A 25,644-nucleotide genomic window follows, 5' to 3' on the forward strand; every position below is an offset into this window, starting at 1 on the left:
CAAGCAAGGTGGATAGTCAGATAGCTCAACTCTAAAGTGGAAGTGACTTTTAAAGACCATATAGGAAATAACCTCCAAAGTCATTTTTTATCTTCATTACATAGCCCTTGAGCTATAGTTTTATGGGATAAATTCATAGTGAGTACACTGTTACTATTTGCGTTCAGTCAGGAAGGTCGAGAGGAAGGCAAGTGTGGCAACAAAGGGACATCGGAATGTTTCAGTGGAGGAAGAGCACTGACAGCTACATTTCTGTAGGATCTGTGAACAAACTCCTCAGGTAGTACCTGCAAGGAAATTGGCAGCCCGGAAAGTCCCAAAACAGCGCTCGAGAGATTCTACAGTTATTTGTAGCTCTGTGTTTTCGCTTATGATTTGCAACGTTCATATTTTGCGGTCAAGTACACAGGGGAATAATGTGAACCGCTTGGGCATCTCTGGTCTCTTCCGCTTATATTTTCTGTATCACAGGATTTTCAAACCGCACACGTAATGCCTAGTTTTTAGAATTAGCTGGCACCGGTGGCAGCTGGTCCTTACTCAAACTGAAAGAAAATAGATCGCTAGCATGCCTAAGAATCTTAAATTCTGTAAGACTAGACAGTGAGGTTGGAGAGCAGCATTACATGGGTTTCGATTAGAACCCACTCAGGTAAACTAAGGTGAGTGCTCACTTTAAGAATGGACTTGTGCATTTTAAGGACAGTCTTAGAGGAGGTCGTGCAGGCTACGTCATTCTGTGTTTTTGAAAAACTCAAGTGATCTAGCATCTGCTAGTCAAACTTAATACTTGGTATACATGTCTAGGTTGCCCGTGACCATGGGGCCCTGCCAAGGCAGTGCTGTCTACTGCCAGCTGCTTCCAAAAGAGAGTGCTCCCTCCTACTATACTTCTAGTTCACCTCCCTGAAGTTTCTGGATCCCAGGGGGCTAGTTGAGCAGTCTTCTGTTTAACCGTGTGCTTTTCTCTCTGACTCCATTGAGACTTGAAAGCGATGGGAATTCAAGAGCCTATCTGAGCGATTTGTTATCTAGTGAGAAAAATAAAAGCAGCAGTTTTATTGAATCTGCCCTTTTCCTGGTTTCTTGGGTGAGGTCATCGGTGGCAAGGAACATTTGCTGTTAGCGTTTTCTTTTTTTCCTGCTTTCTATTCCAGGTCAGTCTTCACTGTTTCCAATGGAAGATGGATTCTTGGATGATGGCCGTGGGGATCAACCTCTTCATAGTGGCCTGGGTTCACCTCACTGCTTCACTCACCAGAATGGAGAGAGAGTGGAACGATACTCTCGCAAGGTGTTCGTGGGCGGATTACCTCCTGACATCGATGAAGGTATATTTACAAAGAACTGTTAACTGCACGGTGCCTACTGTGGCACATAGTAGGTAACTCCTAGATAGTGGTGGCTGTTATTATAATAACAATCTTATCTGACTCCAGGTATTCAGTTTCGATTTGCATGATTCTTTTGTTCTATCTCTCTATCCTGGCAAGTGAGAGTAGTTTACGGAGGAAGGGGAACAGGACTTTGGCAACCAGCTGAAGCAAGTGATTGTGCTAGATGAAAAAGAGTAAACATGGGAAAACCGGCTCAAGGAGTCTGTTGTGGGCAAACAGTGCTTACTGCGTTTTCGTCCGTGTGGGCTGCCTTGGCCAAATTCCACTATGTGTTTTCCTATTTGTTTCCTACCTTTCATGAGTGCCCCATAAATGTGGTTAATTGAACATTTAAAATCTTAGATTAAGTGTGAACTTTTGGAAAATAAAGCCTGAAGGAGTATCACAAGAAAGGGAATCTTCAGGGTTTTATCATTCAAGGAGTATTTTTTCACTTGTCAAATATTTACAGGCTTTTAAAATGCCATGCACTGTTCTTAGGCTTGTTTATAGTATAACCAAGATAGAAAGTCCTTGTTTGCATAGAGTTTCAGTTCTAGTGGAGAAAGGCAGATAAAATAGTGTGCAACCATGTAAGAAAGTATCAGAGAGTAAGTGTTGAAAAGAAAATAGTGTGATACTGTGCTATTTTGTGATACGGTGATATCTTCTTAGATTAGGTGGTTAAGGAAATCCTCTTTAGGGAAGTGATATTTGAGCTGAGACCTGAATTAGGAGCCAGCCATGCAGAGATTTAGAGGACTAATTGTTCAGTAATATTTTATTCCTCTGTGGGTCTAAATGACCTAGTAAAGACCCAAGGTGCAGACCATAGAGCAACCATATATCCTTGGTGGTGGTGGTGGTGGTGGCGTTGTTGTTTGTCCTAATCTCTTTTGTCTTGGTTTCCCGAATTGGAAATGGAAATCAACCAATTAATGTTACGGAGAATAGTTTTCTCTAAAAATCTGTAAAGTCATAATAATAAGGTTTAATGGCTTCCCATTAGGCTGAGATTAAATGTATTGAGTCACTTCATTTTCCTGAAGATGATCAATCTTTTGGAAGGTTGAGACAAAAAGGTTTCAAAAAGCCAAAGACTGAAATAAACACGGTTCTCTTTTGTTTCGTTTGTTTTGTTTAATCTATGAAGCTGTGTTGGGATTTCAGGTGAGACTGAATCAGTCTCCATCCTGTCCTCAGAGGGCACAGCTTTCCAAAGTGTTCATCTTGGGCTCACCACGTGGTCACAAAATTGGCCTCTCTAAGTAAGCTCCGAAGTGCAGCCTTCTCTTTTCTGTGCCTGGAATCCTCATTTTCCCTAGTACCGTAGATTCTAGGTGGTTTTTTGTTTTGTTTTGTGTTTTAACCTTTTAAAGTCTTTATAGCCCAGATGGTGTTTAATGAGCGAATTACATGCTTACATACAAAAAGAGAGAGACGACTGAATTTGACCTGACCTTGCCTGGGATAAACTCCTTCCTGGCCTAGATAGTCTGTATTTTTTTGGAAAATTACTGAGCCATCTTAAATGTGCAGTTTCTAAAACTCTTAGAAGCACAGGTAGATATAACTAACCTGGCAAAGGAGATGGTTTAAACTGAGCCAAATTAATGGGAATGATGGTAGTCGTCTTGCATTATCCTTAAGACCAAGCATGTTGATAAGTTATTTCTATAACATGAAATACGCGGTCCTGGAGAATATTGTGCTATGTGGAATGGTACCTCAACAATCACAGGGTTTCTGGGGACATAGGGTTAGAAGCAGCTAATTTCGAACCTGTTGAACTTTGTACCCAAAGTTCATTAGGAAGCACCAGCAAAAAGGAAAGTAATGTCCGGAGATAACTTGGACAATGTAGGCAAGTAGGTCAGCACGGTTGGAGGTTACCTCAAGGAATACTGAAAATGCACAAAACCACTAGAGCAGAAACGCTGGCTTGCAAGCTTGGAGGCAGTGCAGATGTAACTGGACCTCAGCACCCGAGAAGGTGCAAACACTCCCGAGAAAAGAGCCCTGCAAGGTTGAGAGTATACCTCTCCAGCGAGAGAGCCCTGGTCGCTGTGCTCATTTGTAATTTTCTTACAAGAGAGAGGGAGGGCTCCTACCAGCATATCAGACAAGCTAGGGGCTTTTTCTCTTCCTCAGGAAGGTTATAGTTCTCCTCCCACTATGCTAGCTCACCGTGCCCAGGAAAAGTCACTTGTGAGCCAGTAAAACTTCTAGGTTGTACTGATTTCCTTCCTCTATTTACCAGTCTCTCTTACGTGAGCTAAATGGTACTGTAGAAACGGGCATCAAGAGGAGCGCAGACTGTACTGTTTCACAATCTGGAGGAGAGAAAAACGGTTCTACCAGCTTGGAATCTGAGCACATCTCCCATCTCTTCTTTTCCTCTGACCTGCTCTCCTCCTGGGTCTTATCTATACATGCTTACCTACCGTTTCCAGAACTTCTTTGGAAATTTATTTTCCTATAGTCTACTCATGAGTCTGGTCATGAGGAAATGGTACGGGCTGAGAGTCATCCTACAGAATGAATGGCCTCTATCCTTTTAAGACTGTCAAAGCTATAAAAGATAGCAAAGAATGAGAAGCTGTTCCAAGACTGGAGAATACTGATACCCCAGGGACAGGACATCTAAATATATCACGTGTCCTGGATAGGATTCTGGATCAGAAAGGGAAAAGGAGATACTACTGGGATAGGTCGAAATTTGGGTGGAGTCTGTGAATTGGGTAGTAATAGTGTATGAATATTGATTTCCTGATTGGGAGGGTTACCTGGTGGTAGATGGGGAGATGGCCTTGTTTTGAGCAGGTGCCAGCGGTTGTATTTTGGGGTTATAGAGCGCGATGTCAGAAAAAAAAATGATAGGTAAGTAGGTAGGTAGGTAGGTAGGTTGATTTCATGCATACATACAGGTAGAAAGAAGGGCAAGAAATGTGTAAAATACTAACAATTGGGGAATCTAGATGAAGGAGGTGTAGGAGTTCTTTGTACTGTTCTTGTAAAGAGTAGATTTGAAACTTTTCTCTAAACCACTTCCCCAAAATGATTATAAAAATATTTAAATTTACTGTTTTGTTTTGCTTTGTTGTTCTTTAGATGAGATCACAGCTAGTTTTCGTCGCTTTGGCCCTTTGATTGTGGATTGGCCTCATAAAGCAGAGAGCAAATCCTATTTTCCTCCTAAAGGTAATTCTCCAAATTTAATATACATGTACAGTGTATCCTTACATTGTTTAATGTTTAGCCTTTTCATAAATGTTCATCTTTGCTATAAAATTTTCCATTGTTAAACTTATATTTTCCCAAATACATCTTTAAAATTTCTACCTAATGTGTACTTTCTATTCAAATTTAATTTTACTCCAAAATACGTTTCAAGATATCAAACTGAATTTTAATGTTGATCCTAGCAGACTTCAGGTAGGAATATTTAAGTTTATTAATTTTTTTTTTTTTTTTTACTCTTTTTCTCTTCCTTAGTTTCAGTTTATACTTCCTTTCTGTTGAAGAATTATGTAAAAAAAAGAAGGGAAACAAATAAGGCTCTTTTCCCCTTTTTATCAGGCTATGCATTCCTGCTTTTTCAAGATGAAAGCTCTGTTCAGGCTCTGATTGATGCATGTATTGAAGAAGATGGAAAGCTCTACCTGTGTGTGTCCAGTCCCACTATCAAAGATAAGCCAGTGAGTGTTGTCTAACATGAAAATAGCTTCTTGTTTTTGCCTCCATCTCTGCTTGGTTTGAAAACCCACAGACATCTTGATGTGTTTGTTAATGGATAAGCTTGTAAGTAGAATGTCGTTGCTGTCAACCTCCTAACATTGACATTCTGTATTATTCGTGCACATTCTTTTGACATTGAATTTTTTGGTTAATTAAAATATTGGTAAATCTTTACCATTGAAAGACTTTACTCGATAATACGTTTGATAAAGTAGCTGAATTTCCTCTGAGTAATAGAACTCAAAAATCACAAATACGTATTTGTCTATCTCCTTCTTCTCTTTGATCAAAATTTTACCCAATAAATGTCCTTAACTTTTTGCACAAGGTATTCTCCCAAGGTAAAATGAATTATGTATATAGAGAAAGGTACATGGCTTTTTTTTTTCCGTTTTAATTTTTTTTTAACGTTTATTTATTTTTGAGAGACAGAGAGAGTCAGAGCACAAGCAGGGGAGGGGCAGAGAGAGAGGAGACACAGAATCTGAAGCAGGCTCCAGGCTCTGAGCCGTCAGCACAGAGCCCGACGCGGGGCTCGAATTCAACAAACTGTGAGATCATGACCTGAGCCGAAGTCGGATGCTTAACCGACTGAGCCACCCAGGCGCCCCTGGTTTTTTCTTTTTGAAAAAAAAAAATTTTTTTATCAAAAAATTTGGTCTTTAAGAATAGTAGCAACTGTCCTGTTTTGACAAATCTGGCAAATCAACAACTGATTATCACTCAGGTTGATCTGATAATGGGGTGCAGTTCAGAATGGAGGTGCCTATGGGTTCATACTGCTCAAGCAGTAATTAGTGGAGCTTCCCTCGGGGTTGTCTAGGTCAGGAACACTCTTCCCAGAGTTCCCATGGCCTAGACTCTTTATACTTGACTTGTTTATGTTCCCCCATAGTCTTCACAGTATTTGAATTTGGACCTCTGGCCTAGGACTTTGTTGATGGGCATATTGGGAATACCCCACTATGAACCTACCCATAGCCTTTGGTATGGGCATTTGTAACAATAAATAAATGCAAACAATTAGGATGAGATACATGATTCTTGGTTGGCTAAAGCAGTGGACCCATCGCTATGTGCAAATATTAATGTTTTTACTTTGAAATGCTTTTTGAAATAATGCAACAGGTTTGTTAGTATTAGGAGTAGCTTGCATTTGTAGGATTGGGCACACAATCATAGTTTACTTATTAGCACTGTATTTTTTTTTTAATTTTTTTTCTTTTTAATGTTATTTATTTTTGACAGAGAGAGAGAGAGAGAGAGAGACAGAGACAGAGCATGAGCAGGGGAGGGGCAGAGAGAGAGAGGGAGACACAGAATCCGAAGCAGGCTCCAGGCTCTGAGCTGTCAGCACAGAGCCCGCTGCGGGGTTCAAACGCACAGATCGTGAGATCATGACCTGAGCCGAAGTCAGACACTCAACCGATTGAGCCACCCAGGCGCCCCTTTAGCACTGTAGTCTGATTAACCTCAAGTACCATGCTAACTTACATTATGTAGATTTGGGGGGATCGGGTGGGATGGAAGCCCAAATAATGTGAAAAACAGCTAATTACCGATAATTGAAGTGTTAGTGATTTAGTTTATAATAGGTAATGAAACTGAACTTTCCATCTTGGTTCACTTGGTTCACTGAACATTGGTTCACTTAAAAAAAATCACTTGGTTTACTCTTAAAAATGTAATGAAGGGTTGGGCTATGCTATTTGTAAGTCTTCTAATTTTACAGCCTTATTGATCTATAATGGTGTGGATTATTGTTGCTCTTCAGATACTCTGCAGTAATTTTAAACTTATTTCTCCATAAATTGTCAGTATTAAGAATGAGACATTTTGGTTTGTCTGGTCCCTAGGTGCAGATTCGGCCTTGGAATCTCAGTGACAGTGACTTTGTGATGGATGGTTCACAGCCTCTTGACCCACGAAAAACTATATTTGTTGGTGGTGTTCCTCGACCATTACGAGCTGGTATGATTAAACAAACAAAAATACCCCCTTTATTCTTTAGCATAAGAAATAACCTTATAAAGTTTTTTGTTTTTTTTTTAATGTTTATTTATTTTTGAGAGAGTGAGAGTGAGCATGCGAGGGTGGGGCAGAGAGAAAGGGAGACAGAATCCCAAGCAGGCTCCACGTGGTCAGCACAGAGCCTGATGCAGGGCTCTAACTCGTGAATGGTGAGATCATGACCTGAGCTGAAATCAGAAGTCGGCCGCTCAACTCACTGAGCCACCCAGGCGCTCCCCTTATAAAGATATCTTAGGAAAAATTCTCCGTAAGCATTTGAGTTAATGTCCAAGAGAATTCTAGAATCAAAGTATCTGGCTTTGAATTCATGTGCCCTGCTCCCAGTTAATAGTTGAGTGACGTTGGACAAGTTATTTTCTCTAATTTTCAATGTCCTCATCGGTCCAAAGGAGTATTAAGTGTATCTGCTTTGTATAGAGTTTTGATAGTTTTGAGGATTGAGTGTGATGAGCAGGGCCAAGGGCTCCGTGTGGTGTTAGTGAGCATCACTCTTGTCATCATCTGGAAGAGCCCTTCAAGAGTAGACTAGATGTCGAGATGTTCAGGGTTTATTTCCCAAGCCCCCAGTTGCCCACCGGCTTTTACTGAGCTCTGAAACATGGGAGGGTTTTCAGCAGTGCATCATGTCTTTAAAAGTAGGACCTACAGGAGAAATTTCGTCCCTGACTTCAAGTAATTTGAGGTTTAATAGTATAAATGAGATAAGATAAAAACGAACGAGAATGCAGTTTCAAAATTTTAACGCCTCATGGAGAACACCATACGTTCGTTATTTCAAGTTTTTATATAAAAAACTGGTGGAAAACTAGACTGTAGGGAAAGGTAACAAGGCTTTCATGGAGATATTCTAGAACGACCTCCATACAGTCAATTTGCTAGCGTTCACCTAATTATTTATATTAAGCAATACATTATTACTTGTAAAGCCATGGTGGCCACATGGTAGAGAGCGGACAGACCAAGATGACCGGCCCAGCACTGTCACTTAACCGTCTGTGACCTTGGACAGATTGAACGTCCACTCGGTGGCTCAATTTCCCCAGGAAATCACTACCTACTTCATAGGGTTGTTGTGAAGATTAAAAGAGACCGTACGTAAAAAAAAAAAAAAAAAAACAACCCAGCAGAGCCCCTGCCCTTATTTAAAAGATTAAAGATTGATTTCATAATTATCATAAGGACGTGAGCTCAGAATACATATGAACTGCTTTTGATGACACCTTTGGTGAGCGAGATGGCTTTTCCTGATTTCAAATGCCGTCTTTGTTCCTTTCTTATTTAGTGGAGCTTGCCATGATAATGGATCGTCTGTATGGAGGTGTGTGCTATGCGGGGATTGATACCGACCCTGAGCTGAAATACCCTAAAGGAGCTGGGCGAGTCGCATTCTCTAATCAACAGAGTTACATAGCTGCTATCAGTGCCCGCTTTGTTCAGCTGCAGCATGGAGAGATAGATAAACGGGTAAGTCCTAGATTACATTCTGGAAAGTTCTGGAAATGGCCCTCTCGGTGTGTCATTACCAAGATTGGAATGGGGGAATTTTAATATGGCAATAAAATTGGCAGCTGACAGTTATGCCTGTAGGACCAGTTAGGTGTATATTCTTTAATGCATCTAAGGGTTCCTGTGATTTTTTTTCTGTCTCTTAGTTTCTTGAGTAGCCTAATCAGAGCCCTGCATCGATTTACTGTGGTTGATTTAATCTCCTAAGCTATCACCTCCATCCATTCACTTATTCAGTTAGTCATTCAGTAAATATCATTATATCAAGTACGGTATACTTGATATAAGTATCAAGTATACTTATATTGATATGTATAAGTATATATACTTATATATATATATAAAAGTATATATTATATAATAATAATATAATTGTATATTATATATATAATAGATATATAATATATATAATATATAATATAATAATAATAATATGTTATATATTGATGTATTATATCACATCAATATATTATATATTGATGCCCTTGAGATCCCCTGACCTTTTTTTTTTTAATCCCGAGACATCATGACTATCTCGTAAGCCCTGTTTTCCAGTGTGCTATGTAACAAATGGCTGAATAAATTCACTTGTAGGACTGCGTTAGAAATATTTCATTGAAACAGATTAAGTGAAAGAAATCATAATCTTTTTAGTGTATTCTACCACCTGAAATCAGGCAGTAATTAGCATTACCTTCAGTACTTTAAATTCCTCTTTGTTGGTTTGTCTTCTGAGTTAAAAAGCTGGAGAAAACCTCGGAGAGAGCGCTCTCCTCTGTTTTCTAAGCTACTGTATTTGAAGCTCTGTGTTCCGTTATCCGTCTTATTTCTTTGCATTCACAGATTCATTTCTTAGTTTGGTGTTTCATGCATTCACCAGATGTTTTAGCACCTAGGACAAGTAGTTGATGTTCTTCTCGGGAACATCTCCTGAGGAGTTGATGTTCTGATAGATAGAACTGTATCTTACACTGACACTGCTCAAAGTGTGGCCTGTGAGCTGACTGCCAGAAGCAAATGGTTACTAGCTTGTGGTGAGATAGGAGTTTACACCATTACACCAGAATGTGAATCAGCTACATTAGGAAGCGTGGTGTTGATTAGTTCAGCTGACTTGGGGTTCTTTGGGGTTTTTTTTCTCCCCCTAGAAAGACCCTCCTGATGAAAGAAGCAGAGTGTTGATTTATATTCTGGTGTTAGCTCCTTATTTCATGGGAGACTGGCACTTTCATTAGGACTGACTTAGATATCAACACTCTGAGGCATTGTGCTCCAAAAAGTCCTTACTGATTGATCGTATCGTGCTGTTCTCAATTCATTATGTAGAAACTATCAAGGCGATGGTGGTTGACACTTACTGCTTATGTTTCATTTCATGTATACGCTGCTACGGTGTCGGTATGAAATACAAGGTGATAGTGGCTGTCATACTGTGACCGTATGAAAAGAAAGGTCTAGATTCGAATATAAACACGGAGGGAGAGGGCAAGACACGTTGCAGTATAAGTTAACAAGCCCTCATGCTTTTAGTTCACTGAAAAAAATAGCTACGTCTGACCAAGCAGTGTCTCCTGTCTCGCCGCTTCATCCCAGCAAAGGTGTCAGAGGTGTAAGGTTAGTCATGGAAATGCACACTTCATTTGTATTCCTCTGCAATCAAGCCCTTTGACCAGCGTTCTTGCAGCTCCATAGATGTCACGGAGTGGCCTCGGGGCCAGAAGGCTAATGCTCTGGTTTGTCTGCTCTTCCCGTCTTCCTGTCACTCGTCTTCTTTTGTTCATGGCTAACCTTTGTCAGGATTCCTTGTCACAACCGGATGGCACCGGTGGTAGTGATGGCCTGGTATAAGGGAATTTTAACCCTGAGTCTCTCTACGACTAAAAATAACCAACTCTTTTCTCACTGGTGAATTAACAGCCAGGTTATTTTTAATGCTTGAGAGACTCAAATGACAGGTTGGCCTATTGAACACTGGAACAGACCCAGTTTTAGAAATTCACCTCTGACTTTTAGACTGAACCATTCTTACTGACAGAGAATAAGGCGAGGTTTTAGACTATGAGTACTACGGCCGCGTCTTGTTTGCTCAGAGTTCCGAGTCTGGGTGATTATAACCCACGATGTGCACACTGTAAATAGAAACCGTGACCCAGCCTTTATTACAACTTAGACGCTTATGACACAGAAGTCAGGCATCTTCCCTCTGATGTGAATACTGAAGTGCTATTTTGTGGAACTGGGAAGCCCTTCGTTGGTTTTGTTCAAATTACAATTCCACATATGACAAAAATCCAGATCCACTAATTAAAGCGATGGTTTGTGTCTATAAAAATGCTCCTGTGGGTTTAATCTCGTGATGTTCTAAACAGTTGGCTTCCCTTCTTTATTTCTGGCCGAATTGTTTTTCCTTTGAAAAGTGTTTCTTTAATAAGACAGAAATGTAAAATGAGGAGTACAAAAGCCTCACCAGGTCCTTAAGGATGGACTGGACTGCCTTAATTTCAGGAAAAGAGCTACTGACCCTTGTTTCGGGGCACCCCGGCACAGATTGATTCAGACAGAGGTTGGAAGTGCACGCACCACAGTAAGAGGTGCCTGGACCGTTCACTGAAAAGTGTAAACGCCTTCCTTTTCTTTTCGATTGCAGGTGGAAGTTAAGCCATATGTCTTGGATGATCAGCTGTGTGATGAATGTCAGGGGGCCCGTTGTGGTGGAAAATTTGCTCCATTTTTCTGTGCTAACGTTACCTGTCTGCAGTATTACTGTGAATATTGCTGGGCTGCTATTCATTCTCGTGCTGGCAGGGAGTTCCACAAGCCCCTGGTGAAGGAAGGCGGTGACCGTCCGCGACATATTTCATTCCGCTGGAACTAAAGGGTAACTACAGTGCTCATTTTCAGGCCTCAGAATAAGTGCACTCTTCTGTTAATTCTGACCCCTTCCTCGCCCTCTTCACGCTGGCATGTCCTTTTGTAGCAGCCCGTAACTTAACAATAGTGTAACAAAAAGAATGACCTATAATATAGGCGTTTTGTAGATTCTCGTGTCACTGAAAACAGTACGTACGAACTCCTTTTTCGTATTGCCATCGTGTTGCACGGAAGTTTTATTCTCTTGTTTTGCTGGAGACCAAGAGGATCCAAAACTTCCTGTAACATTTTCTTAGAGGAGAAAGAGAAATATTAAAAGAGAAATGAAACAATAGAGTATTTTGGGTTTTTAATTAAATTATTGTTAATAATATAACATATAAGAATACTTTTATTAAAATTAACCATGCAACAGTAACACTATCAGTCTGTCCTGACACAGTTTTTCCCCCAGAGAAGTGCTTTTGCCTTTCCTTTCTTTCTTTTTTGCCTCTCTTTTTTGCCATCCCCCGCCCCCCACCGTTTTATTCATTTACAGCAGTGGAGGAAGTTAGCAATTATTAACAGGAAAGAGCATGTTAAAGCAAACACAAATGCATGAGCAAGATCGAAGCAGCATTAGAACAAATTGTAAGGGTTTCGAGGCCGAGTAGAATTTCATGACGCCTCCGAGTTACTACCACAGCAGAAAAAAAAAAAAAAAAAATAGTAAAGTAGGCAGAGCTAGGTTTATTTTCTTTTCAACCATTTAAAAACCTTTAGAATGTAAAAATTGGGTAAATGTACTACTGAGGGGAGTGCACTTATTTATTTTTAAACTTCCTCGTCTGGTCACGGCCCCAGGAAACCTACCAAAGCTAGAATTAATGACAACTGGTGGGAAAACTAGCATTTCCTCCCCCCGAAGAACAAATGTATAAATTTTATTTTTGATGTTATATATAAACTCTATATCCTAATTTAGTAAACACTCATCAGGTGTCAGCCTTTGCTCTCCATTTTGACGTTAAAAAACAAAACAGAACAGAACGGATCTAGAGATACCTCAAGGACATCAGTTTTGATTTTGTGTTAACAGTACAGTTGTAGCCCAAACTGGGAAACAAAACCAATATACAAATTGGCTGCCGATTGGCTTACTTTTAGATTTAAAGTTGCTTTGGGTATCCTGTAATTTAGTTGTAACATAGACAACGGAAAAAAAAAAAAGTTAAAAAAAAAAAAGTTAAGTAGTTGCAGAGTGTTTTGCACTGTTGAACTAAGTAACTGTGTAAATCTGTGCAAAGGTACGTATGTTTATCTTACTCTTCCTATAAAATAAAAATAACATTACCGTTTCAGAACTTAGCATGGGACATAGTCAGTGTTTGAAGTGCCAACTTCATCAAGTAATGCATGCTTTATTATACATAAAATTCTAGCTTCGAAAGGCGTTATTATGTGTTGAACAGTACGCTTCAGGGGTAAATTTAAAATAGTCTCTTGAAGCCCTGGTCATGGAAGTAACTTTTATTTTAATTGACATTCTCTTATCAAATGCCCTACCCACCACCAAAAGGATTATTACCGGTGTGCAAAACATTAACAAAAATCCTGCTAGTTGTGCTACCTAACAGTACCGTCTTGGATCCTTCAAAACCAAAGACTTGCCCCAGCACTACGGTGGAACCACCTGGCTGATGACCCCTGCTGATTATCATTAGGAAAAGCAGTCCTTTATTTTTAGCACAGGCTTTAACGAACTGCATACCTGTTAAGTTCCAAAGGTCAAAATGGAGGCATATGCTGTCTAATGGTCAGACATAGAAAGGGAGCTGCTTTTAAAGAATTCCCTGCAAATACGGAAAGCAGTCATGCGAATGGAGGGTGCTCTTGTGTAGCTGGTCAGGGACTTTTTTTTCTTTTCTCCTGAACTACATGATTCTAACCGAAACGTTCATTTGCCTCTTTTTATTCTTTTCGATGCTTGTAGGTGGCTTGGGGTGTGCTATTGTACTGTTCCTACTCAGTAAACAGGTGTGATGAGTTAACAAGAAATAACACTGTTTGAGAACTAGCTTTGAATAATAATTTTTCCCTTTGTACATGACCTGCTGAATTTCGGTACAGTGTTTTTGTAGCTAACTTATTTTGTCATGCACATAATGTATATTTGTTATGCACTACTTTTGTATATCTTGTTTTTCCAACAGTGAACATTTTTAGGCACACTTTTCACTGACGGGATATCTCTTTATGCAATACCTCAATTTTTCATATTGCAAAGAGTAGCTTTTTGTACTTTTATTACTGAGAGATCTTCATATACTTCATTTTTTAATATAAATAATTTTAATAAATTTTATTTTCTTATATTCTGCTTTTTATACATTTCAGTGCTCTGCATACATTTTAAATTATGAATGTTGTGCACTGGCAATGCTATTTTAGAGTCTGCAGAGAAGAGAAAGCATGTTGCTTAAACATCCTTCCCCAGCACCAGCTATTGGTGCACCTATAATTTAAGAAATAGTCTATGTAAAGTCACAAATTAATGAAAAAAATTCGCATGAAAATGACAGATAACACGGTAGTTCCTAAAAAGACAAAAAATTAAACGCATAAGCATAGGGTAGAAATTTAAAATAACAAAATTGTCTACAGCTTCTTACTAAGTTTTTAAAATTATTCACAACGCAGACATTCTTGGTGAATGTTTAGCCATTTTTAATATTAATAAATTGATGTTAAGTGTTTGATTCAGAGATGTCTGCTCTTTTAATTATATATAAAGAAAAAAAAAATAGCCTGCCGTGGGACAGGTGTGTAATGTTAGTATGCATGACTAATGTAAGAAATTGTTAATTCTACTAATATTTACTTGTGATTGTGTGACAAGCGTGTTTACAGATTATTTGGTTACACTTCAATTTACAGGGCATAAACAATTATTATCTATTACTCTGAACGTTATTGATTACATGTCCTTCAGATTACACGGGATTGTAGTTGGGAGTTACCATGTAACTCAAAACGTAATTAACATGGAATTAGTTTACAGATTTTAGGGTATCACTTCAATTTACCAAGCATGTAGTTCTAGCACACTAGCATGGCACCAGCCATGTACTTACAATGTAGTTACAGAGTAATTACATGGTTATTTTTGCAATGTAAAATAAAGTGTTTCTGATTATTTTCTATGTAAAGGAACCCTCTCTCCCTTCCCCTTCTGGTCCCCACGCTTTGGTATAATATATATACTTCTCCATACACAGACCTCTGCAGAATGCAAAATAAAACTTGCAGTGAACGAATTTAGCATTTTATGAGAGTGCTGTTGGAAAGACTTGATAATTCACCCCTTTTGTTTTGAAGAGTTGAATCTTCTGTTAAAAGGTGATTTAAAACTTGAATGTGATGAATTGTGGCAAGTTAACTTCAAGTTATGTGCAATACTTATTTCAAACTTTTGAAAGATCTTTGCAGTGTAATTCTTTGTTTTTAATTGCAGACATTTAAAAATGTCATTTTCTACTGTTAAGAGTAATCCTCTTTCTTGCTGGTGTTTCTAAAGAAAAGAATCAGAAATCAATCTTTCTACTAATGTAAATTTGAGATTATTTTTAAAAATGGAATAAAAGAGGTTTTGGTCATTTGCTTTATTTTATTATCTTATTTTAAAGCTACTGTGATTGATAGCATTGTAAGAATTGGGACAATATTGTATTCAACTGTTTTATTTTTTATATTTTTAAAATTTAAAGTATAATTAGTTTTTATAATTTTCCTCAGATTTTTGTTATATTTTTTGGAAGTGAAACTTTTAGCAAGTGGGTGTCTAGTTTTTACTAATCCCTAATGTTTTTTTTTTTTTTTTCCAGTGTATTGCTCATATTATCAGAAGGAAAAGTTATTTAAGTATGTCAGTTAATTGTACTACTTGGCTGAATTTCCATATAGTTTTTACTGTGTATGGGGAGGTTGTAGTATTTATTATAGCATTTTAAATAAGGGTAATTCATTTTTTATTAAAGTCATTTTCACGTTAAGTTCCTATTTTTGTATGTTCTACTCTTAAGTTATATAACACAGTTCCTTTTTTAAAAGAGTTCATTTGTTGAAGTGCTAGTGGAAAATTAATGTTATTAAATAGTTTGCAAATGACTATTTATACCAGTATGCATATAATTTTTAAATATTTGTAATGTGAGATGTTGAATGAATAAAACTTTTAACTCAGCTTTCTTTTTAATATACTTATTTATTTGCAACATGAGTAGGTTATGCTTCCATGATCAGGAATGAAACCTTTAAAAAAATATCAGGTGTATATCTCGGGCCAAGGCAGAACATACTGATACGAAAAGATGTCCAGCCATATAGGGACCAGTTGCAAGTATGTGTTGCTTGTGTAAGTTTGTAAATATCTGTGGGTTGTTGTCTTTGATCTGTACTATTAGTTCACACGTTGCCCTGCAGAGTCCTTTTTTTTTTCCCCTTTCCTTTTCTTTTCTTTCTTCCTTTTTTTTTTTTTTTTTTTTTTTTAAATAGCCTCCCGTGTGTATGGGAGGCCTCGGCCAGGATTCGAGCATTCGGTCACCTGCTGAAGGCCAATGTCCAATAAAAGTAAGGAAAGGTCAATATGTGGGGGGTTTGATTTGTGGTCTTTGCTAATGAAGAGCCTTGATTTTTGGCCACCGTACAAGAGGATCTTGGTTAATAAGTCTGGACTTTCAAACCCCTAGTTTTTCCCTGGATCCTAACATCACAGGATATGGCCTCTGGGATAATAATCTCTGTAGCTCTTCCAGCTGTAGGGGAGCCTGAGGGGCCTTAGCCTGAAGGACTAAGCAGCGCTTAGATATTCCCCCGGGAATACTGGGTCACTCAAGCTTTGGCTGACAATAGCGGGAAAACTTATGTTCCCAGTTCAGTAAAGGGCCCCTGAGGAAGCCCCAGGGGACATTGGAGATGTGGGTGGTGTTTGGTTGCCACTTCGACAACATCCCTGGGCAAGAGGATCTTGGTTAATAAGTCTGGACTTTCAAACCCCTAGTTTTTCCCTGGATCCTAACATCACAGGATATGGCCTCTGGGATAATAATCTCTGTAGCTCTTCCAGCTGTAGGGGAGCCTGAGGGGCCTTAGCCTGAAGGACTAAGCAGCGCTTAGATATTCCCCCGGGAATACTGGGTCACTCAAGCTTTGGCTGACAATAGCGGGAAAACTTATGTTCCCAGTTCAGTAAAGGGCCCCTGAGGAAGCCCCAGGGGACATTGGAGATGTGGGTGGTGTTTGGTTGCCACTTCGACAACATCCCTGGGCGTTCCGGGTTGGTTTAGGCACTTAAAGTAGGAACAAAAAAAAAAAAAAAAAGACATAAGTAGATTCCGGGGGTTTTTTTGGTTTTTGTTTTATTTTGGTTTTTGTTTTTGTTTTTGTTTTTTTAAAGAAATATTTATGTTAGGCAAGTGCACATCAACTGTAAGTGATATAACAAATCTGAAAATAATATGTAGGCACAACACGTGGGTGTTTTAAATCACAGAACGGTGAATCTGTAGCGTGTGAGAGAGAGGCTATTTGGGCCGCATTTTCTTATTCACTGGTAGTTCACCCAAATTCACCCAAAAAAGAAAGTCCTCTACCCCATTCTTCACCATCCTTAACAATCAAGTTGTTTCACAACCTCTTTTGGTAATGGCTTTGTATCCACACCCAGTTCAGAAGGAAAATGATTTTTTTTATGGATTTCTTTCTTAAAGTTGGATAAATGCCCCCTTAAAGTCTGATCGAAAGTCATGGGGAAAGCAAATTCCTGATTTTAGAAATTAAGGAACTGTGGAGATGTCAATGATACAAAAGAGTAATTCTTTTCTGAAGTACGGAATGGCAGAATAATAAACAAGGAACTCCATATTTATTTCCCAAATCGGGATCTTCAAAACAGTAAGGTAATCCTTTCTATAAGAAACAGACAAAAAAAAAATGTGAAGTTCGGTCATTAAATAAACACAGAGAATAAGGCACCCTGTTTCGTGGAAAACCAAATCGTGCAATTAGCTTGCTGAGGCTTTGAGAGGTTGGACAATGAAGAAACCCATTTTACTTTGTTTAAAAGTGCCTCCCCCCCCACCACCACCAAATTTCTTTGCCTACGGTCTCTCTTTACAGATAACACAGGGCCCCATGGGACATACTTGGGATCTATTGCTCTCCATTTTAGTATGTTTACTAGTATCAGGAAGTCGAAGAACCTTACTGTTTTTTGTTCTAGAACGTCTCTTGGTCCTGTCCCTCCTTAGTTATTCCCAAGGCTGGTAACCATTGTCCACGTTAACTTTACGGGGCTTCGAAGTCATTGCCTAGCTTCTAACCCCTGCACCACGTTAACTTTACGGGGCTTCGAAGTCATTGCCTAGCTTCTAACCCCTGCACCGTTTCCGGTTTAGCTTCTTAATTCCCCTCCCTCTACTCCCAGTTCCAGAAGAGAGAAGTTTCTTTGCAGAATGGACCGTCACCTTAGGAAGCGATTGTTGATCGTGCCTCTCCCTGGCTCAGAGCGGCCCTTACTGCTCATGTGTGCCACGGCAAGTGCTGCTTCAGACAAGCACCTTGTGGTTTGAATCTGCCCTTCATGACATGCTGTCTTCCTGATAATTCATGTCATTTCCCAACTTTGAAAATTTTCCCTCGCAAATGTCCCCCGCACCCCCTGCCAGTGCTCTGAGAGCCGGGACCGCAGGCTTTGAATAAACTCTAAGAATTCAGAAAATGAACATTCGTGCCCTACTATGAACTCTTCTGCAGTACCAATTCAGTCTCTTATTAAAGAACATTGTGTTTTTGGCATGCCTGAACCTTGTCAGAATATTTTAAGTTGGAATCTTTTTTTCCTAGTCAAATTGGGTGTCATTGTTGACTGGCTGGAAAAGGAGAGAAGAAAAAAAAAAAGTGTCTTACTGTGATTCAGTGCGGTGACCAGAGTTGGAAAAGAGCCGTGTGTCTCAGGAAGTTAAAAATGAACAGCGGTGTCCAAATCTAAGCCCGAGCTTTCTTTATCCTTTTCATTGGAGTTCTATTTCGGTAAGCAGGGCTTCGATACCATAAAAATGTCAACGTGATTAAGCAAATGTCACCATTTAAAGAGATTATTTTCCACTCGTCTCCCACCGCACCCCCCCCCCCCCCCGACACCACGAGAGAGAAAAGGACCAAACATCCCCAGGAATGACCCTCCCACCCCGCTGCAGAACCCGCCACAGGCGGCAGGACATTCAAAATGTGTTCTGGAGTGAGTGAGCCAGGATGAGAACTGGGTGTAATAAACATGTGTGAAACCGCATAAAAGATCTTAGGCGGGGTCCAGTACAGACCTGAGCCGCCTTATCTGAATGCGTGGAGGCATAATTCACCTCTCATAGTTGAGGGAAAAGGGAAGCGGCCCCTTGTGTGTTTAGTTGGCTATTGAAGATTTGATTCCAAAGACCTGCTATAGGGTTGGGGGTAGGGGTGTAGAATGGCCTCATCTCTCAGGTGAGTCTCAGCTCGCCTGACTCGGCAGTGAGGGAATGGTTTGATTCTGGAAGAGGGAACCCGTAATTGCTGACTACCTTGGTATGTTAGGCACTTACATACATGAGCATAGTCAGCACCCTCCCTTCCCCGCGCCCCCACCCCCACCCCTGCCCTGGGAGCTACTGAACAGGAGACAAACTATCTCCGGGAGAAGTTGGGTGTCCTGCAAGGTTACACAACCCGTATGAGGTAAAGGCTGGATTCAAGCCCCATCTACCAAATCCCACGTTCTTTCCCCGTAAACCTCACTGCCACGGGGATGGCAATGGACGGGATTTTTTTTTTTTCTTTCTTCCAATTGGTATTTGCTTTTAAAACAGAAGCTTCGTTCTTAAAACTAATCTGGGCGCAAGGTATCATGTTTGAAAGTATCGAGACGGAGACAAAACAAAAGTTGCAGGCGAGAATGGGAGTTTTGATTGGGTCTGGGCCATCTCTACGATTCTGGTGTATCTACTGGCTTCCCTAAGTGTGTGTCGTTGGTTCAGTGACCAGACTCAGCGGACTTCTCCAGGAGTAGGGGCAAGGGAGTTGAAGTGTCATTTCTATTCACTTGGAGGAGCTGCAGACTTCTTAATGCATACCTTTTCTCTTTGACTTAACCACCAGTGAAAGACCGATCAGTTTGGGGCGGGCAACCAAGACCAAAGGAAGACCCTTTCCTCCAGCACCATGAACCCCCAACTTCCAGAATCACGAACAGTTCTTGAGTAAGAATAACAATTACAACAGCTAGTGATGAGGTGTTTTTTTGTTTTTTTTTTTTTGAGTGAAAGTGGGGTTCTGGAGCCAAAGACCAAGAAAGAATTCTTGAAGACGTCTTTGGTGCCAAAGAAGGTGATTTTACTGAAGCACGGGGACGGGACCCGTGGGCAGGAAGAGCTGCCCCGGGGACCACGAGGAGAGACTGGGTATATACTATGGGGTTGGGGGGAGGTAAAGTCCAGGGGAAGTTTCCAGTGAGATTTTCATATATTAAAGAAGACTCCCAGGATACTGGAGGCCTGGCTACTGTCAGGCTAAGGTTGTTTTTCTTTCCAGCAAAGCATTAAGACAGTAAGGAGTTCCTGGACGTTTTACTCTGCCAGCCTCAAGTATGTGTCAATAGGCGGCCGGTTATAAGGAAAGTTAGTTCTATCCGCCATTTCCTTCTGCCTTCGTTTCCCACATCACTGTGGAGGGGTGATGGAGACTGAGGTCCTGCGGGACTATGATCTCTATCAGTTAACCATTTGTTTTTCCCCTTTCCTTCATTCTTGGGCAGCCAGGAGTGCCCAAGGAATAGCACACATCCCACCTGGTTGGGGGTGGGAGTGGGGGGGGGGGTGCGGCCCCTCAGCTTGCCTAACGCTCCCCCATCAACTAGCGTGGATGGCGTGCCTACCAGATGCCAGGCATCCCGCTTGCTATAGGCGTTTCCTCTTTTCAACCTCCCACAACGCCACGAGGTAGGTACTGTTCGTGTGGCTAATGTTCGGAAAGGTTAACCAGTCTGCAAAGCCAGGATTCCAACCCAGGCACACAGACGCCCAAGTCCTGTGTGACCTCACCCCCCTTTTAAGTTTCCAACCAATCAAAGAGGAATTGCATTAAAGTTTCACCAAGAAGTGATACTGTGGGGCGCCTGGGTGGCTCAATCGGTTAAGCGTCCAACTTTGGCTCAGGTCATGATCGCACAGCCTGTGAGTTCGAGCCCCACATCGGGCTCTGTGCGGACAGCTCGAGCCTGGAACCTGCTTCGGATTCTGTGTCTCCCTCTCTCTCTCTGCCCCTCCCCCGCTCGTGCTCTCTCTCTCTCTCTCTCTCTCAAAAAATAAACATTAAAAATTAAAAAGAAATGATACTGAAAGAATACCATTTTACAAATCCATCGAAAAATCATTGCCCTTTATTGTCTCTGACAAGGATGTCTTTAACAATGCTGTGATAGCTATTTTTGGGTGTAGTTACGTCATCTCCTAAATTGAGAAAGCCAAGGAGAAACCCGACCAACCAAATCACATGGGTGTCAAGAAAGGATATCTAGTTAGCTAGACGGATGGATGGGCAGATGGGTGGGTGTATGGATGGACAAATGGGTGAATGGATAAGCAGGTAGGCAGGCAGACAGACAGATTTGCATACATATTATATACATCTATACATCTGATATATTTTTTTAGATTCAAAGAAACTCTCACCCAGGAGAAAGGGTTTTTCTTCCTATAGAACTATAATTGAACATGTTCTATATAGAGATCGTACAAATCAAGCCTCCCCTCACGCATCTCCTTCTTGAGACTGCAAAGTCTTTGTAATCTCCTCCAAACAATCATGAAATCCAGGGCGCCTGGGAGGCTCAGCTGGTTAGGTGTTTCTTGATTTTGGCTAAGGGCTTGATCTCACAGTTAGTGAGTTTGAGTCCTGTGTCAGGCTCTGCACGGCCACCATGGAGCCCGCTTGGGGTTCTCTCTGTCCATCCCCCGCTTGCGTGTGGGTGCACAGAAACTCTCTCTCTCTCAAATAAACAAACTTAAAAAAAATGGTCCTGGGGCACCTGGGTGGCTCAGTCAGTTAAGCATCCGACTTCCGTTCAGGTCATGACTTCACGGTTTATGAGTTCAAGTCCGTGCATCCGGCTCTGCGCTGACAGTGTGGAGCCTGCTTGGGACTCTCTCTTTCCCCTCTCCCTGCCCCTCCCCCTCTCTTTTTCTCTCTGTCTCAAAATAAAAACTTAAAAAAAAAAAAATAGCTCTGAAATCCAAAAGAGCAGGGAGAGGCCTTCTTACTGACGAATTTTCCTGGTGAATTATAAAATGGCACATGAATATTTTGCTTCTGGACTGAGATGTCAGAATCATTAAAATAGATTTCTGCAGAGAATATATATTCTTGATTATATACATATATACACATATATACATATATACACATATATCATATATATTATATATACCCATATATATCATATATCATATATATCATATATCATATATATCCATATATAATATATATGACATATATAATATATGCATATACATATATGTACATGTACATGTACATATATGTATATAAAGAGAAAGAGAAGTGTTTGCCATTTTTAGAGCACCGGAGCTCTGGAATACACAGCTTTGATCATTGCTGCAGCCCGAACAGCTGTTTCTGAACAGATGTGATGTTAGAGAGCCTAGAAGAACCAACTTAGAATGTTTGAACATAGATTTGCAGCAACACCCTTCTGAGGGAGACTAAGGCCACAGCCAAATACAGTCATCAGCAACTTCCTTTTTCTTTGCCCCCAAAGAATTCAAACCTAACAAAGAGCAAACTCGACACTCTAAAACTGGAAAGGATGCAAATGGGGACTCAGATTTAGTCCCCTAAAGTGTCCTACTTAAGTCAGAATCAGCAGTCCTCCCCAAGGGGTGTCCCTGGGGGGGGGGGGGACGAGGGTGGGTGAAGGTGGACAGTAGGGGGAGTGGGAAGAACTGGAAGAGGCGGGCAGTGGAATTCAGTTAAGAAATACAATTTTGTGTCAGAGGTCAGTAGCCCCACCCTCCACACACGCTGCAAACAGCTGGGGCCACAGCCGTCCACACCATTTCCTCTCTCGTCCGGGTCGGGGACATTTTGCAATGATGGCAAGTAGTTGCCCACAATGGCAGAAAATTGGAATCTTTCCTGGATTTCGGTGTATTTATTTTATATCATTTTCCCCTTTGAGTTAATACGGAGAGCGCAGCTCCACGACCTTCAGACGTGGGGTCTCTGGGCGCCTTGATCTGTTTCCGTCGGCAGTTAGTGGGCTCAGTACGTGTTAATCATTATTAGCATCCGAACGACTGCTGTTCTTATTATTACTCTCTGTGCACTTAGTGCTGGTGCCTGTGCTGGGTTGGGGGCAGGACAGGGTGGCAGGGTGGCTGTGCGTGCGTCAGGCAGGAACCCTCTTGCTGCCGCTGTCCTACATCATTTCCCTTCTGCGTATTCTCAGCATTCTGTCCCATCCAGCCGGCAAGGGTTGCCATGGTGACGGGGAAAGTGTGGCGACTCCAGGCCAAGTGCCGCTGCTGCGCCCTGTTCTTGCTGTCTCTCTTCCACGTTGGGAACGGGATTCCTCCCACGGTGGGGAACCATACCCTGCACAGAGGGTCAGGACTCTGCTACCGATTTGAACACAAACTCCCAGGGACGGTGCCCCGGAACCCTTGGTGTTCTGGAGAGTTTTAGGTGAGCCAAGAATCTTTCACTTTAGGGAAATAAGCAGGAAAAGAAGGGGAGGAGCTGGAGATTAGGCCTGGAGTCTGCCAGCTGACAGCTCCGTCATGCTGCCTTCCAGCAAATACGATTTTTCCTTCCTCCGCTATTTCCCCTTTGCCCTTATAAATGGCAAAACGTAGGCAAAGGTGGCCCCAGGCGTGGTGTTGGGTACTAGAGGTGACTTGGATTTAGAAGTCAGGCTCATACCCCAGAGACAGGGGACATAGTTCTAGGGTGAGACCCCAGGATTTCTGTCCCTTTGCCACCTCTGGGTGAGTGAATTTGGCCACTTCAGTTCAGCTCTGAATATTGTTTGTCTCACCAGTCAGAAGGGGTAAAAAAATGAAGTCCCCATCTTCGGGGCGGAGGTTAAGTCTTCAATGAGGCAATCGTAAAAAAAGCAGCATTTAAACAATAAACTTTGGAGACTGTCACTATCATCACGATTATTGTGCCAGATCTGGCCATCGTGGCCTGCTAATACCTTGGGGAAGTCCCTTCCCCTCTCTGAGACAGTACACTTGCTATCTCTGTATGGAAGGGACAAGGACACCGGTCTCCAGGGCTGTGGTGAGAACCAAGTCAGGGGAACGCCCAGTCCCCTGCCCCGCTTCAGTGTTGCCTCCTTGCGGTCACCCTCCCTGCTACTGCCAATTCCTTACCCCCAACACCCACCCCACCATGTTAGCTGGGGTCAAACAGAAATCTGGCTCTGCCCTTGCCTTGCCAAACCCTCCCACAGCATCCCATGGCCCTGGAGATAAAACTGCTTGTGTTTTCTCGGGGCGCCTGGCTGGCTCAGTCGGTTAAGCGTCCGACTTCGGCTCAGGTCACGATCTCGCGGTTTGTGAGTTCGAACCCCGCATCGGGCTCTGTGCTGACAGCTCGGAGCCTGGAGCCTGCTTCACATTCTGTGTCTCCTCCTCTCTCTGCCCCTCTCCTGCTCACACTCTGTCTCTGTCTCTCAACAACAAATAAATGTTTAAAAAAAGCCAAAAAACTGCTTTTGTTTTCTCAAGCCCATAGGCCTTATGGGATCTGGCCCCGGCCCCCACCCCCACCTCTCTCCACTGTGTACTCCAGCCACACTGCGGCCCTCCTCCGATGCAAGCCCCTTCTTCCGGGGCAGGGTCTTCCTACCAATTGTCTCCTCAGTGAGAAAGTATCTGCCTACCCCGCCGCCTCTCCCCGACCTCAGACTTCAACTCAACTCCTCCACCCTCCAGGACTTCACTTAGACATCATCTCCAAGAGGCCTTCCTGAATCGCTCCTTCTCAAGTCTCCCCGTCTGCCTCCCCACCCATCACACTTTGTTATCAGAAGCACATCTTCGGACTAGTATTTCTTACAATGTGTAATTAGCATTATACATCATTTGTTTACCCGGTTTTTTGGGGCGGGGGAGATATTGTCTTACCCGCGCTTGTGTCCTCAGGAGCAGTCATGTGCCTTGCACAGCGTAAGTGCTTAATAAATGTTTACTGAATGAGTGACTCACGGGATTTGGATATTAGTTCTCTTTCCTAGACCTGCTCTCAAAACAGCCACCAAAGGATCTGTGTTTCAGAAGGAGGGCCTGAGAGCTGATGGGGCCCCAAGGCTCAGGTATTTCACAAGCAAAATAGAGATCGGAATGCCAGATAAAGGTAGCTCCGAGCCCTTCAGTCCTAATGGGCACCAAGTTCAGCTAGGGATATTGTTCAAATGCAGGCTCTGGTTCAGCACTCCTGGGGGCCTGAAACTCTTGTCTTTCTAACAAGCTCTCAGAACTGCTTCCCTGAACTGCTGCATCGCAGACCATGCGGAGAAGCAAGAACTCTGGCCTCGTGAAAACCTTGAAAATTTTTTTAAGTTTATTTATTTTGAGAGAGAGAGAGAGAGAGAGAGAGAGAGAGAGAGGAGAGAACCAGTGGGGGAGGGGCAGAGAGAGAAGAGGACAGAGGATCCCAAGCGGGCTCCGCCCTGACAGCAGAGAGCCCGTGCGGGGCTCGAACTCACAAAATGTGTGATCATGACCTGCGCTGAAGTCAGACACCTAACCTACTTAGTTACCCAGGCGCCCCCAAGCCTTGAATTTTTAAACCTTGGAGTCCCAAGGACAGGGCGAGCATAGGGCTGGGAGGGGTGGTGCGCACACCTCCTGAGCTGGAAGCTTCTCAGACCCAGGATCCAGGGGCCAAGAGGGGAGGAGCGTCCTCTGGATACGGAGAGCAGAGCAGCCAGATGGGGTGAAAGGTCGGAATCGGCTTTGTTTTAGACTGTGCCTCCGTCTCACAGAGAGACTTCTACCCAGGAGTTTGCTCATTCATGTATCCCTCATTT

The 25,644-nt window shown here is 41.9% G+C and overlaps 1 protein-coding gene across 4 annotated transcripts in view; it reads left to right on the forward strand.

Moving 5' to 3' along the window:
- Window positions 1-15,744, forward strand: part of CPEB4 (cytoplasmic polyadenylation element binding protein 4) — a 67,861-nt gene extending 52,117 nt beyond the window's left edge. For all 4 annotated transcript variants that reach the window (XM_058723583.1, XM_058723589.1, XM_058723596.1 and 1 more), the window contains 6 exons: window positions 1,158-1,331; window positions 4,488-4,577; window positions 4,956-5,074; window positions 6,971-7,085; window positions 8,428-8,609; window positions 11,299-15,744. In XM_058723583.1, the coding sequence (XP_058579566.1) occupies window positions 1,158-1,331; window positions 4,488-4,577; window positions 4,956-5,074; window positions 6,971-7,085; window positions 8,428-8,609; window positions 11,299-11,526 (908 nt within the window). In that variant the 3' untranslated portion in view covers window positions 11,527-15,744. The remainder of the gene's footprint in view (window positions 1-1,157; window positions 1,332-4,487; window positions 4,578-4,955; window positions 5,075-6,970; window positions 7,086-8,427; window positions 8,610-11,298) is intronic.
- Window positions 15,745-25,644: the final 9,900 nt, after the last annotated feature.

This window comes from Neofelis nebulosa, chromosome 1 (genome assembly GCF_028018385.1).
Source record: "Neofelis nebulosa isolate mNeoNeb1 chromosome 1, mNeoNeb1.pri, whole genome shotgun sequence".
Lineage (NCBI taxonomy): Eukaryota > Metazoa > Chordata > Mammalia > Carnivora > Felidae > Neofelis > Neofelis nebulosa.